The sequence below is a fragment of the Amblyomma maculatum genome, chromosome 2 (assembly GCF_055883805.1).
Source record: "Amblyomma maculatum isolate TAMU_Amacu chromosome 2, ASM5588380v1, whole genome shotgun sequence".
Taxonomy (NCBI): Eukaryota; Metazoa; Arthropoda; class Arachnida; order Ixodida; family Ixodidae; genus Amblyomma; species Amblyomma maculatum.
The window spans coordinates 16,958,467-16,975,001 of NC_139345.1; the positions used below are offsets into that span (position 1 = coordinate 16,958,467).

At 42.3% G+C, this 16,535-nt stretch overlaps 1 protein-coding gene across 2 annotated transcripts in view; it reads left to right on the forward strand.

Annotated features, from left to right (window-relative positions):
- The window catches only part of LOC146198051 (adenylate cyclase type 1-like), a 221,539-nt gene that overhangs the window by 196,631 nt on the left and 8,373 nt on the right, over positions 1–16,535 (forward strand). For both annotated transcript variants that reach the window (XM_084593369.1, XM_084593371.1), the window contains exons 14-21: positions 173–268; positions 1,581–1,852; positions 2,451–2,571; positions 6,571–6,690; positions 9,638–9,784; positions 14,066–14,164; positions 15,163–15,280; positions 16,251–16,375. In XM_084593369.1, coding sequence (XP_084449495.1) covers positions 173–268; positions 1,581–1,852; positions 2,451–2,571; positions 6,571–6,690; positions 9,638–9,784; positions 14,066–14,164; positions 15,163–15,280; positions 16,251–16,375 — 1,098 coding nt within the window. The remainder of the gene's footprint in view (positions 1–172; positions 269–1,580; positions 1,853–2,450; positions 2,572–6,570; positions 6,691–9,637; positions 9,785–14,065; positions 14,165–15,162; positions 15,281–16,250; positions 16,376–16,535) is intronic.

Here is a 16,535-nt window from a genome sequence, read left to right on the forward strand (position 1 = left end):
AAGAAAGTTCTGACATGCTCCGTTCACCACAAGTAACTGCTGTACTGTATCATAGACTTCTTTTACTGCTTTTAATAAACATCACTATTTCAAGCTTAGAAAAACAAATTTGCTCAACATCATGTGGATATTTATTTATGTCTAATTCTGTTTCACTGCATATGTTGTGCAGTGCATCCATTGGGACATCAGCCGCAATTTTGTTCTGCGGATGGTCATCACAGTTTTCTCATTGCTCCTCATTTACTCCGTGGCTCAAGTCAACATGGTAATTTGGCCTTTTACTTTTTGGCATGCTTTTCCTTACCAGTAAACAGCAGATGGAAGGCTGTTTTAAGTGATGACAGATGTCATAAAAGAAAAGGCACTATTTGACAAGAGCAGTTTTTCCGGAAAAAATTAAAAGATCATCGATTGCCAATTTTTTTTCGTAACTGGCTACTAGCAAACAGTGATTGCCCTGGAGGAACTGTATTATTTATTAATGGCTGTCACTATATTTGTTTATATGTTTTTTTTTGTAAAGATAGAATTATGTTGAGAGCCCAGGAAGCACCATTTTCTCTGCAGGAGGTTTTGCGTACATTGCAGCCATCTATAAATTGATTGCTTTCCAGGGCATTGCATTTTTCAGACATCTTACACATAAAAGTGTGGATGTGTATGAAACTATTTGCCATTGGCAATGTAGCAAGCTCTTCATAAACAAAAATTTGTGAGAATTCAATTTTTTTTCCTCGGGTAATAAAATTTACCAGGTGAATAAAATTCAAGTTGGCCTTTCTTACCTTGCCTTGGGAGCAGTACATGCATGGCTTCTTTGAAGGTATGCAAATTAATTTTGAACTCTGTTGTTGACGTGTGCCAAAGTCTATGCTGAAGTGCATTAGAATGCAGCCACTGTAGCCTTTCTGAAATTACGTAACAATTCTCGAGGGCCATGCAGTGTATTAAGCAGTTTTTAAAATAACTGCATTCATGATTCATTATCAAGCTGAGCATTGGTAACAATTCAACAATGCACTGGACAATAGTTCTCTAATAGATTATTATGCCTTGTGTGCCGGTGTGCTGACAGTGTGTAATGTATGAGCTGTTTATAACACGTCTCATTTATAATAAACATGACTAAGCATTATTTTAAATCCTTGTTACCTTGGTGTGAGCACTTCTTTGCTCACAGTGCTTAGTGTCACTTCTTTCAAATTGTTTTTAAGCTGCACCTGGCAATAAATACACCATTCTGTTTCCTTTTCTTTTTTTACTGACAATACATGGCAGTAATGCTTCACGGTTTCAAAATCTGACATTTTTTGGCTGCTCCCCTTCATATTGCTTTTAAGTCTTAGTCCAACTTGTGGTCAACTCTCTCTCATTCTTACTTACTTTATGGCTGTTGAGAATGAGGGCATTTGTATTATTACTCGTGATGATGCCGCAAATTTTATTGTTGACTGTGCAGTTGAGCTTTTGACAGCGTTATCCTCGTGCCTTCCATCTGCAGTGATGAGTATCACTAAATTGACTGAAAAGTGCAGTAAAGAAGACATATCTGTCCTTCTCATCTTGGATCGTCACAGCTGTCATGTATGGCCAGTTGTCACGAGGAAGCTGCAGCTGCGAATGGGACGCCAGCCACTGTTCCGCATGGTGCGGAGTGGCCACACCGGGTGTGCCCATTGCCCCAGTACCTGGTGGTGTGCTGCTTGCTGACGCTGCTGCCTGCCTCGGCCTTTCTGCGGTTGCCCCTCCTGGTCAAGGTTTTGCTGCTCTGCCCCATGGCCATTGCCTTCCTGTCCCTCGTGGAGATTTCACATGCCAAGGTGTTCTACTGCTACGACCTGAGTGCCCAGTGAGTGCCTCTTTGCCTCTCTCCTTCCTTTCTCCATTGCATTTATGGTTATTGGGTTTTATTGCACTTCGTAATTAATAACAACAGAGGATACACATCATGAACAAATAGCTTGTGTCCTGTGATCTCAATATACTGACACCCACCCTTGAAGGGTTTTTGAATTTTAGCTGCAGCAGAATGATGTTGACAAAACATTGTGACATATTCTTGTGGGCTTACTGCATAACCACACTAGGGCTCTTGTTCTTTTACCATCAGCAACTGTTTGCATTGTTCATGCCTTCACAAATTGAGCCTTTCAATTTGGTCATGTGTATGGCAAAAGTTTCCCTATTCTTATTTGAAAAGTCAGCCTAGAAAGGTTAGACACGGATGGCATGTAGAAAGGGAAAGGGCATATTACAGCATTCACAAGTTGCAAACAATGCCACGAATGGCAATGTGTCCACATCTCTGCCTTTGTCATTTATGTCCAGTTGGTCAAGTTGACCTACCCTAATGGGATCGGCCGGGCTAGAAAGATGGCATTGCATTTTCTGTTGAGCAGGGTGTGCTTGCTGGTCTGATGCTGGTGCCCATGTTTCGTTGCATGCAGCACGCTGGTACCTGTGCACGTACTGGCTGTGGTGGGCATCATCCACATGCTGATGGCTGTACTCATTCACGGCCGCCAAGTGGAATGGACAGCCCGTCTAGACTTTCTGTGGAGTTTGCAGGTAAGGACAGGGGACATCTTGCTGCTGCCATGCACCTTACTGCTTTGTGAAAAATAGAAAGTGAGACTTGTTTCTTAAAATATTTCACAGTTTTCTCAATCACCCCCCATACCTAACATCACCTTCACGCATATCCCACCGCTTTTCACATTCATTTCATGTTGCTCGACCACTCACTAGAACTGCTACGTTTCTTGGGTAATTTTTCCCCCGAGCAGCTATTGACTGGAACGGCCCTCCTCACGCTGTTGCTGCCATCACCTATCCATCGACGTTTTTTGACGAATGTACCCCTTCACATTTGAAAATTGTACCCTTCACCTATTACAGTGGTTCTCGGCCGTGGGTGTGTGGGGGACCCCTTGTGGACCAGAGGAAGTGGTGATGGACCCCTTAAGATGGTGGGGGGGAAGGATCTTGTGTGGTCTGCTGGCACAATTATACCAGCGTGTCGTGGAATTTAAATTGAGTCAAAGCCAAACTGGCCTCAAGAAAGGTGCACACTTCATAAGCCAGTACGCCACGGCCTGCAGAGTACTTGGGCAAGAGGCGATGCGTCAGCACCGGTATGCATGCCATTGGAAAGGATTTGGCTCTTCCCAACACTGTGCTGCTGGCTCCTCGGACACCCAAGACTCTTTGCATTGTAGTCCCATCGAGCAGTGCAGCCAGAGCTCGAGTTTTATTGATGTCGGCAGCAACATGCCATAGACACTCTCTCTCTTTTCCTCTCTATTGGGAGCACTCTTTGTTTCCGCACTTTTCTCGCGTTTGATTCACACTGAGAAACTAAAGTCGGCTTTGAAACTGTATGCAGTTAGCCCTGCAAAACTGTGTCTAGCTAGGCCAGGGCTAGAATGGCCTTCGTTTTTCTTGGCGGGCGTGGGTATCGCAGACCCCGAAAATCACTTCGCAGACCCCCATTTGGGAAACACTAACGAAACACTAACCTATATCATGTAATCCTACACCTTAACCCTAAAAGGGTTTAAAAAAAAAAGAATAAAATGAAATAAAACAAAACTAGAACAAATAAATGGGGCATACATTTGTACCCAGATATGGAACCCAGATATTTTGAATCATGGGCTGTATTGAACACACAGATTGTGCCCTCGGAACTCTTCATGCGTGGAGATCTGAGATAGCTCAGCTGCATGGCCATGAGTGCCTGTTGTCAATGCTCACACTCTGAAGCCATGTGATGAAGTAAACATGGTGTGTGCTTGAAGGTGGCCTTCACTCTTCACTCATTTTTCACACCACATCTGTGTCATGTAGCAAAGCTAGTCTAACCAACTCAAGCAGAAGCCCACCTTTGGATTGCTTCACTGCCAAAGGCGGTGCGAAAATCAACTGTACAGGTCCCTCTAAAATGAAACGAAATGAAAGTTTGAGCATTCATGTACCATATTTAGGCAATTGTAAGTCGACTCGGAATGCAAGTCGCCCCCCCCCCCCCCCCCTCCCCAAATCGCATATCCAGGAAAAAAAAGAACAAGAGCATACCGGTAGACGCTTTCCACAACAAAAATTTATTGCACAGCAGGACAATCCGTTGCCACTTCCAATCACGTATTTCGGTGATATACACTGCAAGCTTAGTCTCCAGCTCTGGAAAGCGTTCCGACTACGGTCCGCAGAAGCCCCTTCGCTTGGCATCACAGACAAAAATTCTGCTTCACTGCCGCCGCCACTCCCACATAACCCGTTTAGAAGCTTCGAACTTGCGGCCAACTACACAGCTGTGTGTTACTTCGGCATAAATGATGGCCTTTTTCTTGAAACGAATGAATGAGTGGCAAATGTTTTTCGGACATGGAGAGCTCGTCATGAAGCATGCGGCTGGTTATCATGTCAAACGCACAAACTCCAAGCTATATCCAAATGAATGATCAGTGCCGGTTCTTCCATCAACCATCTACACTCCCCAGAAGCGCTGCCATATCACCTGTCCCGACGTACCTGAGATGGTAAGAGTGAGTCTTTCTGCAATTCGAATAACAAGTTCCATCAACTACCAACATTTCCGTAGGTGCGGTGTGCGTAGTAAAAGTAAAAAACTAAAAATATTTCTTGAGAAGCGCACACAATAACTGAATTCTGCTTAGAGCTATAGACCAAACAAACCTGTCATAGCGTCCCTGATACATTGTTTGTCTTGCTGTTATTGGCAGTGCCATGCTTTGATTTCGATTGTAAGTCGACTTTCCTACTTTGGATTTTCAAAATTTAAAAATAGACAGGTTGAGTTATGCAATCATGTAAATACGGTAATGGCTACTTCATAATTGTATGAGACAAGCGCACTTTTTTCTGTTTTCTAACTCTCTTGGCATGTAAAGCCCAAAAGCAACTTTTGAGGCTAAAGCCTCTCCTGGCTCATGCGTGGTGTGGACGGAAAGTATCGGCAGGAACCAACCAGAAAGCGTCTGAGCTGACTGCAGCTGCAGCAGCCACTCTTCCCCCTTGGAATTATCTCATCGTGCTCGAGGCACATGGAGATAGATGCCACTTGCCGAAACCTGGGTCAGGGTGGCGCTAAGCACACAGGTGCTCAGCGTGTACACCCATCTGGGGTGATTGCTTAAAAGCAGCAAACCACTCAATGAAGCCATCACAGTTAAAACCAGCAGTTGCAGGTCCCACATTTAGGTCCAAAATCCCACAAATATGTCAGCTCCGCACATAGGTTGGCCCCCCAATTTCCAGTAGCCATTTTTACAAAATTATGCACGACTTCAACGATTGTGGTAAAGCTGAAATGCATCCTTTTTTTTTTTTTTTTTCATGTAGTGGCCTTGTGTGTTGGGAAGATGAATGGTTTTGAAAATGCATATTGTGCTAATCATTTCTTTTTTTTTTTGTTCGCAAGAAGTGTATGAAAGATTCCCTTTGAAATTCCTCAGAGAAAATTACTATTTGCTTCGAACCAGGAAACTACCATTCACGCAGGTCAGACATTTTTGTCCATTGGGCATAGTTATTTTGTTTAATATTGGCCCCAATGATAGCGCAGGTGGTATATACTATTTAGCAGATTAAGCTGCTGGTGGCTCTTATTATGGAAGTATGATTCTTCTGCCTTATTTGTCAACTGTGCAAATGTTCACAATGGCATATTTGGTCTATTTGGACAAACCATTAACTAGGCTCATTAATTGATCCAACTGCATGAGTATCCAACTGAAACGTGAACTACAATGGAGACTACTGCTGTGTCTAAGTGGCAGTCTGGACTGTCCAGTGAAGCAACAATAGCAGTTAGTAATTGATCCAAGTTGAACTTCACAGCAACAAACTATTGATTCCCTATAGGGTTTGAATTATCAACTCAACTCTATGTTTAAAAGGTAATATATTGGGAGAACATAAATGATGGCTATGATAAGGTGAGATTAAATTTTTTTCTTCTCTGGTCACTCAGCAGTCAGCTGTACTCATTCTAGCAGATCGAGCATAGGTGTTAACTTTTGCTTCTGTTCTTTTCAAATGAATTGCTTTGCATTATTGTGCAAAAAGAGTTTTTTCCTGTGAACTTATTTCCCATAATATTTTACCTATGAATATCTGTAATTGTTCACTACTCTTTTAAAAGCTGGTTTTCTAACATCCATGTAAATGACAGCCTTTCAATAGGCACAGCGGAACTCCGACAAGAATGTGACGGACAAAGGGGAATTTGTTTACAACCCTAGGTGTCTTAAAAATTATCTTGTCGCTTCTTTTTGGCTCACTACAAAATCTGTTACTCATTCACAACTGATTGTGATGCTTGTCAATGTCTGCATGTTGAGCTCCATTTGCTAAATACCGAATTCACATTTGACAAAAGCACAGCAGGCGTAGCATATGTGCACTGTAATAGGTGTACACAGATGTAAGCAAGAAGCACACTCGAAAGAAATTCGTCACTTTTTGTATTGCTGTGTTAGGAGCTGTGAGAATGTTTGAATAATGCTGCTCATAATTAGCTTATCTTTCCTCTCTACCTTTCAGGCTAATGAAGAAAAGCAAGAAATGCATGATCTAGAGAGCAGCAACAGAAGAATCTTGTTCAACTTGCTTCCTGCACATGTTGCGACACACTTCCTGGACAATCAGCTGAGGAATAACATGGTATGGCGGCGTGTGACAACTGATGTTTAATTGTTGCTGTGAATATCTTGCTAAAGTGGCCCTAATCTACCATGAATTTGCTAACTTTATCCCCTTCGGGCGCCATGTCCCTGTATGGGGACTCAAACATTGTGTGGCCTGCTGTGCAAAAAGGCAGTGTAAAATGCCGTTTTGAATGTTTCAAAACACGCGACCTGAGCCATTTTATTGGACAGCTGGCACCATGTTACGCGCAGTAAAAGAAATTCTGCCTGAAAAGTGCAACAAAAATGGACATGGCTATTAACAGTAATTGCTTCGTGTTTTTGTCATTTTGGACTGCTAAGGATCCAAGCTGACCAAAATATTAGCATTTATGTTTGGAGGAAGGGCCCGTGGCTGTGAAATATTGGTATCATCCTTGCTACGAGCGTATTCAGGCTTGCATACACTTTGAATGTTTAGTGTCCCTGTTTGGGGACAGGGTGCCTCAAAGCCGCCTCTGCCGTCACACTGCTTTTCTGAGTGAGTGTTCGGCATCATTTTTTTACTTTGTGCGCCCTCCTGTGCAAAAAGGCAATAAAAGTGCCGTCTTGGGTATTTCAAAACACGCCAAAAGGAAGTTGACAAACTCTACTTCCTCATGTCACTGTACCCTCTTAGGTCAGGAACCAGAAAGTGGCCGGTGAGGGTAATTTCTCGCTTTCTATCTTTTGCGCTCTACAACAGCTGATAGAGTACCTGTGAGACGCATGTGCTGAGAAGCTTGCACAGAAAAGTATTTTGGACATGACGGCCTCCCAAACCGACGTTGCGAACAGTCTAATCGCGTGCAGTTGAACACCTCGGAAATAGCGTGGTCGGCCAAGTAGTGAGTACCCAGAACCTGTTTGCGATGAAGGCTAGACCGCATTTGCTACTGACAGCTACCATGAGGTACGACGAGCATGTCAACACACCGAAGAGTTCACAGCGCTGCCGCCATGAAGGATGCACAGCAAAGTGTCGGATTCGCTGCCAAAAGTGCCACATCGTTTTGTGCATACGTGCTCAGAGCAATTGATTTTACCTTTTTCAGAATAAATATACTCTGAAGTGATTGATCTAATTAAGAAATGGAGCAATAATTTGTTAACCATCTTTTTGCCCAATATCTTGCTAAGGACACTATGACACTTTCTGCTAGTAGCACGCATTACTTTTTCTGTATTGAGGCATTGTCCCTGAATGGGGACAATGCAGAAGACAATGACAAAATAAATTTTTTTTTTTCAGTTTCTTCAGGACACATCGTTTTAAGCATGGAGAACCGAAAATGGCCTTCAGATATTGTTTGAATTGCAAAGATTTTGCACCTGAAGGGGTTATGGATATGCAAAGAATTAAAACTTCAAAGATTCTGTGGATAGTATGTACTGTTCGATTGGCTTTGCGCAGCGATTTTACTATTCAAGCTATTCAAACCTCATGAAAATTGGAAATTAGTTTATTGGTCATTTAAATTCACTGCGAGACATCATGATGTTTCCAAACCTTGAACTTGTCACAGGGATCAGTTTGCTCTTTGCTCAAACAAATGAATGCCAACAAGCAGAAAAAGTCTGTGTAAGGCTAGGCCTAGCATAAAACCAATGCCTGGTCATCGAGAGCTGCTGCTGGCTCGTGAGTCGAAAAACAAAGTGAAGCACCACGTGGCACATCATTGTTTCATCATGTCACACTGTCGCTGACAGCTGGCTGCGAAGCCAAATGCAGCAATTGTCTCATTTTATATGTCTACAATAGGACATGGGGCAAGTGCGGAGTGGCCCAACAATGGAGGAAGGGGCGAGGATGTGATATGGGTGTGCTGCTGTAGTTGTTTTGCAGTGACCACTATCACTTTTTGCCAGTTAAAGTCTAAAAACTGCATACTTTAAGGCCACACAGGACAAGAGAAAAGGGTATCACAGAAACATCGGGCTCGATGCCAGCCTGTACAATCATATTGCGCACAATATGGCCAGAGCTCTGAGCAATCTAACAACATAGTTTCATTTTTACATCTTCGGTTTATGACAGTGTCTAGGCCTAACATGGCACTCCAGGTCTGATGAAACCAATTACTAAGTGTGCTGTGCACTGGCATAGATACTTTATTTTGGGCGGCATTTCGCGAGGCAGCATGGAAGGGATGGTGTTGCTCATGTTGCTTCTCTTGTGTGCGTATTCTTGAGTCATCTTGTTGCTTTTGTTAACTATGCGATTCGACATCACTCCTCCAGTATGAAGGCAACTGGCCACCTCACAAGCCTCACGACATTTGATCAGCTCCTTTGTCGTGCGAGCATTAGTTGCCCCCCTCCCCATTTTTTTTAAACTGGAAGCAGTTGTTAATTACATGTATGATTCTCCCTCTCTTATTAATACCTGGTGGACTTTAAAGGCACAGTAAATCATGCTGATGACGGATGAAAACAAAATTTGTTTGCAATGGGTGTTTTTTTTTCATAGGTGTGTTTTTAGAAAAGTGTTCATCCTTAATTTTAACTATTTGTACTGCGGTGCTATTCAGTTTGCACTGAACTTTTATTATTTGTTCGCAACCATAAATTTGATACTTGCACACCTCTAGCTAAAATCATTAGTGCATAACCTGTTGACATTTTGTGAAATTTCTCATTACAAAAGTGCTTGATGGATATTTTCAGTTTCATATCAGAACAAAAGGTTAATATGCTCCTTTTTTTTGTTACTCTCACATTACTCTTCATCTTTGTTTGAAAACGATTTGCACTTCATGCTGCAACAACAATGTTAATTGTCAGAAAAATACCACTTAGCATTGCTAGCACTGTCATATGAAATGATTGAAATTGTAGTGTAGTCATTGAAATTTTTAGCCTAGAACTTTGCGATTTGTGTCTAAACTATCCTGGCAGCATAGTGTTTCTTGAGTGGTTCCCTGTGCCCGCTGTCCTTTTTTCAGGAGCTGTACCACCAGTCGTACAGCCGTGTGGGAGTCATGTTTGCCTCCATTCCAAACTTCCACGAGTTCTACATGGAGCTGGATGGCAATAACCAGGGTGTTGAGTGCCTGCGACTGCTTAATGAGATCATTGCAGAGTTTGACCAGGTAATGCAATTTGCTGGGTACAGCAGGGGTTCTCAAACTAGGTTCTGCGAGCTTCTTTTGTAGGTTTCGTGAGCTCCCACTGGACTGTCTTCCCTCCTTCTTCCCTCCTTCCTCCCTCCTTATTTCGTGTGGACTAGGTACAGTGCCTAGTTCGACTAAAACCATTTCTCAGCCTTGGGCTTTTTTCTACCCTAGTTTTTTCCACAAGTTTCTTGCTGTCAGCATAGGCTTTGTCCGTAGCGCAGGCATCGCTCCAAGGTGCTGTGAGGCTTTGGTTTGTGACTAATTTTCTGCAGTCTTGTTTTGCATTTAAAGGTCAGAACACAGAAGTTGGTGTTTAATAAAAAGTTGACTTCCAAAAGCAAGACAAACGAGCGTTTGTAAAAATTGGAAATAATTTAAAACAAAAACAAAATGGGTCCATTCACAAGCAGCATTGCCCAATTGTTTCAGCAAGGAGAGGGTGGGGGGAATTTCCTGACGCACACTGATGGCTGTTGGGGTTCCTTAGGGCAAGAAAACCACTGGGGGGCAGAAAACATGCACATGCTATTAGAGTATGCTTAAGAGGACTAGCCCCACAAGGCAGAGTAAACTTGTGTCAAGGGTGGATGCATTAGCATTCACCCAAGCACTGCTGAATGGCTGAATAGGACAGAAGATCCACAGTTGAAGAGAAATTCGTCTTTGGAATAGAGCAAATTTTCTTTCTGCTACAAAACATTTGTAAAAGGTTTACAATTTGTCTTCATGGTAGAGGTGCGCGAACGTTTGAAATTTTGAACATGAATAAAATATGTTGAACATATCCTGTTCATATTCCGAACATCAGTTTTTCAAATCAAATAACAAATAGCTTGTTATTTGATTCATAATCGATTCGAAAAACTGATATTCGGAGTTTTCCAAATATTCGAAAAGTGCCGAATATAGTACCAAAAATTATCGAATTCACTGCAGTTTCACTGCACTGCACGCTTCACCGCAATTCTTGACGGTATCAGGAAAAACTCATTTACACTTGGGTTTCATCTCAAATGCAGACAGCCATCATGCAGATGTTATTCAGATAAAAATTAGTGTGATGCAAACAGTTTTTGGCAATGCTTTCAGACCCGTTCGATAATTCATGCTTTCACTCATTTCAAACATTTCTCTGGTCCCTTGAAGGCCAAATTACCAAGAGTTTAATGTGTTTGAATATGGCAGCTTCACCCAGTTTAGTGAGGGTCCTTCCTGCACAATAAACCAGTGTAAAATTTATGCTGGATTTTCCAGTAGTAGGGTATACATTTCTGTGCATGCCCTGCCATAGTGCATATCAGTGGTGCTTAACTGCTGTGCCCAAGGATGCGGGATCAAATCCCGGCCACGACGGCCGCTATTTGATAAAGCCCGAAAGCATGGCACCCTCGTGCTGAGCGATGTCAGTGCATATTGCATAACCCGAGGTGGTCGAATTTCCGGAGCCCTCAGCTATGACGTTTCTCATAGCCTGAGCCACTTTGGGACGTTAAACCCCATAAATCAAACCAAACTTCTGTGCACTTCCATATTACTTTTGTATTCAAATACTATGTGCATTGTGAAGTAAACAAACTAGCAATGTTTGCTATTTTTTAAATTTTCAATTTTTCTTCACTGATCCAAATATGTGATTCGATTTACAATGGCATTTTTTTTTTTCCATGTTATGCCGCTCATTTTCTTTTTCCTCGAACACCAGTTATTCAAATTTTATGAAATTCGTACTGCATCCACATATCTACTGTGCCTATACTTTCAATTTAATTTTAGTAAAATGCATGGTTTTGTGCCTACTTTGTACTAGCATTTTTTTTCCTCAGTGCCTGCAGTCAGCAGTGTACATGCTCATTACAGCCTGAAAACAAAAGAAGCAATTACAAAAATTGTCTGGACTGTACTTATCTCCTTACAGTCCTGACTTGGCACCTTAGGGGTAATGTGTCTTGACTTGTGACCATAGGGTCAGACAGAAATTTGCTTTCACCATGTGGCCACACATATTTCTTTTTAAGCAAGGTCACTACATATGTGTAATGCCATGGCTACATTATGACCTCTCTCGACCAGTCAGAATTTTGGAGCCCTGCCAACACTGCTTTAACTACTGAATAGGACCTTTAATGCCATCGCGTTAAGAGCTCATACAAAGACAGCAACCATGCCCTTGTTCGCTGGTCGCATGAAGCCATACAAATTGACCAAAATTACATTTAAAATTGGTATAGGTTCTGTAAGCCTACATATACTGAAAAGTTTATAATTACACCTTTTCTCTCAATTGTTTGTTTTAATTTCAACTGCCATGTGATGGCAGCGATATCAGAGTTCGGTAAGGGTCACATGAGGTATGAAGAAAATTGCAGTGAATGATTGCTTCTTCGTTTATGATTCTGGCTCTTGATGCAAGCCGGCTTTAGCACTTTGGTTAATTAAAATGATGAAGCAGCGACTTCAGTGAAGTTTTTTTATAATCCTCACTTGACCTAAGTGGCAACTAATGTCATAGCCATCGCTTGGCTGTTTAAACCAAAATGTGCAAAATGTGTGAGAAGAAATTTGATGAGTATAAATAATAAATGGTTGTTGGCATATATCGCATTGTAATCCATGTATGTAATGAGTTACACATCATTATAAAGACAAAAAAACACAACCAAAAATGGAGTATCTATGACCAAAGCACAGAAAAAATGAGACGTGCCCTCATATTGCCATGTATTGAACTTGGAGAGAAGCACAACTTGCAAGCTGCCACTTGGGGGCATACGACACACAGTGCATATTGAACAAGAAGAAATTTGATGAGTATAAATAATAAATGGTTGTTGGCATATATCGCATTGTAATCCATGTATGTAATGACTTACACATCATTATAAAGACAAAAAAACACAACCAAAAATGGAGTATCTATGACCAAAGCACAGAAAAAATGAGACGTGCCCTCATATTGCCATGTATTGAACTTGGAGAGAAGCACAACTTGCAAGCTGCCACTTGGGGGCATACGACACACAGTGCATATTGAACAAGGGGCCAGTCAGCACTGTAAACACTGCACGGCAGCTTAATTAGAATGATTTTGCATAATGCGATCTGCAATCCGTCACCATGGCTCGCTACCATGCTCCGCTGGTTTCTACGCACTGATTGGTCTTGATGCAGCAAATCTTTGTGCCGACTTTCAGCATGTGGCGCCATCTAGCACCATCAAGACGATCTGGGCATGTGCAGTGGAACGCATGGTGGCGGATCACGGTAACAAATTGTGGATCGTGCTAAGCTAAATCTCTCTATTACTGACATGATTTACAGCAAACAAGTTTAATTATCCCACTACAGGAGAAACACGAGAAATTGTGCAGGCAGACTTTAATAATGCAGCTAGTATTGCTAGAAATCATTCGTCTGCATATCTGCCCATTGAATGATAATGCAGCAGTACCTGTACAGACAGTAGATCTGGTATGGCTTTGCCAAACTAGCCGGGAGGTTAAGTACTGCGGGGTACACAGTAATTGGGGGGAACCTTGACGAAGCGTTGTCCGCTCATATAAAAATCAATCACTGGGGTTGCAAATGCAAGTGAGGTGGTAAATTTTGCTTGGCCAGACATGTATGCCTCTATCGACCGTACTGCTATCCACCTTGTTGTTTCGATGCTGTGCATCACAGAAATACATTTTTGATGCCGGCTACAATATTTGATGCCTGATGAGAAATGACGCAGGCTGAACACAGCAGCAGCAGCAGCAGCAGCAGCAGCAGAGTTCGTGATACATGTCATGCATGTTACACACAGTGCTGAACAATCCAGTCAATTCTTTTCCTCTAGTTGTTGCAACATCTGTAGACATGCAGTGGTGCTCAAGTGACATCTTGCACCTATAGGGCACTACACGAACATTTTTAAGCGCTCTAGGAGATTACAAAGCACGACTGTTGTTCATAGTGAGAAGGCACTTTATAGGATTTCGGCAGCCTGGAGAGAGATGGCATTTGATTCCCGTGTTTGAGATTATTGTATTCTGGTCTCTGCTCCTTAAAGTACTGTGTGTTTGAGATTATTGTATTCTGGTCTCTGCTCCTTAAAGTACTGTGTGGATTGCTGTAAACTTTGCTTTAATACTCAGTTATCTGACACCGTATAGAAACTATTTGTAGCGTAATACATTGCATTTTTTGTTTTCATTTCTTTTCCAGCCAAGATGTAAAGATTATTATTGGCCTTCCTTGCTTTTTCTTTTTTCTTAGCTGCTAGATGGGGAACAGTTCTGCGCTATTGATAAGATCAAGACAACTGGCAGCACCTATATGGCTGCCATTGGACTTATGCCAGATGCACGCATTGGAGTGAGTCGTTGCATTTCGTTTATTTATTGTTTTCATGCTCGTGCATACGCACGTGTGTCCCTCTTTATCTATAGATGCACATACACTGGTCTTGAGGCCCTGCCTGCAATGTCATGCTTACTGAACCACATACAGGATTATTTTGTATGAATTGGGCCTGCATTGTGAATGTACAGGAAAGAGAAATCCTAAAAACACTACACCAGTCTATTTGCCCCCTGTGGTGCTACATTGAATGGCTGGATATATGCAACTGTCTTATACAGGCATGTCACTATTCAGACGTTCACCTTAAGCACAGTACAAGCCAGTTGGTAAAGACACATTGCCTGAAGGTGGTGCAAACAACGACCGCTTTGTTGAAGAAGATGCTTGTGTAAAAATGAGCACTTTGATGAAGAAGTTGCTTTTTTTGGAAATGCCGCATCTTCAAAACATGCAGACTTTTTAGCGTCCTTGATTAGGCACACCTTTAGGTGTTGAGTTGAAGTTCTCTATGTTAGTGTTTTCTGTATTGGTGCAGCACACAGAGCTAAAAGCTTTCACTCAGTGGAAGCAAGCAGAGCATATAAGCAGCCATGGTACAGCTTATGGCAGGTACCAGAAAGGGACATAAGGAAACCCAAGTGGCACGGCCCAGTTGCTAGAAATGACAATCGACCCAGAAATGGAAACAATGATTAGGCTGCCAGCTTGTTGGCCTGGCTTTCGCCCTGTTAGCCAGCTGTGACAGCGAAGGTGGATGGTCCTGCATGTTGGAAGCCTCAGAGGTCGCAACCAAAGTCAGCAGGTTAATTAGGCAGATTTGCACTGGCTGCCAAAATTTTTAGGTGTGTGCAAAAACCTGCCCTCCATGAGCAGGGCATTATGATGGCAGTTCCAATGTTGCAGAGTAAAACAACTTCAGGTTCAGGTGCTTTTTCAAAACTTCATATCAAGATGTGCACAGCATTTGCATACTTATTGAAGTGACCAAAACTCATCTTCTTTGTCTGCAGGATGATCATGAATCTGCTGCTAGGTACATGGGCATCATGGCAGAGCTTGTGTTCACCATGAAGGATTGCCTCGCTGACATCAATGAAAACTCCTACAACAATTTTATGCTTCGTGTCGGTTAGTCAGGCACCCCCATTTACTACTTTGCCTCACTATACCTGACTGCCCTTTAAGTCTTTTGCATAGTCACAGCGTTGCTCATTAGGCAAGGGTATGCTTACCCTGTTAATATTTTCATGATTATATGGCATTATTTATTTCCCAAGCTTTTCAGCAGTGATCACTTTTTGCTTGATTTATGAAATGTGAGAATGTCCTGGTAAATATAAATGATGAGGCTTTGAAGTCAACATGAATTCAAGGTATTGAACAACCTCTGAATATGTAATCTACTTTGAATGCACTAAATTTCAAAAATACTTGATCTGAATGCATCACCAGGACCTTGCTTTAGCACTTACGTTGGCCTAGACTGAGTAAAGTTTTTCTTCATAAAAGGCTCTTCTTGATTCTGGCTTAGTATACTGCCTAAAAGAGACTGTCTGATAAAAAAAAAGTTGCGTGCTGTCTGCCAATACCCTGTCAAGTTTTGGATGCCTTTGGTCTGCTGCGGCAGTTTCCCGGAACACATGACAAGGGCGGAAGACGCGCTTGACGCACTTGAGCCTTACGAAAAATCCATCAGTCGTTGCTACGAAGTGCATGCAAGCAAAGATTAGCAACTTCTTTGATGAGAAATAAATTTGTAATCCCCTGAGGCCCTTCTTGCTGAGGTAACAACTTTCGTCGCTTCTTTTCGTTGATGCTAGCGCTGTTGACCATTTCCACGGGCCGCAATTTCATTTTTGGCGCATTTACGCTTCGCAAATGTAATGCTGCGGTGTTTCCTGGATGCTGCTACGCCATATAATAATTGAATGTATTGAATTAACTGACTGAGAACTGCCTCCCTCGATTTAACAAAGTTTCAGATTTAACGAAATGATTTGTGGCTCCTCCCAACTTTGTTAAATCGAGATTTAACTGTGTTTAATGTGTTCATGGTGAAATCGCAATGTCCTGACATTGTTTTTGTACTTCATTATAGGGCTCAACATTGGTCCTGTAGTGGCAGGAGTGATTGGAGCCCGTAAGCCTCAGTATGACATCTGGGGCAACACAGTCAATGTGGCGAGCCGCATGGATTCCACAGGATTGCCTAACCACACGCAAGTGAGTTCCAGTGTTTCAGAGCACTGAACATACAGCAGGAGAAATGGCTACAGTATGAGATGCTATAGGGAAGTGGTCATTAAGGGTGCGCTCGTCAGCAAAGCTGAAGTGCGCACTGAATAGGTATATATGGCTGCCAGGTGTTAACAGTCTGCTCGGT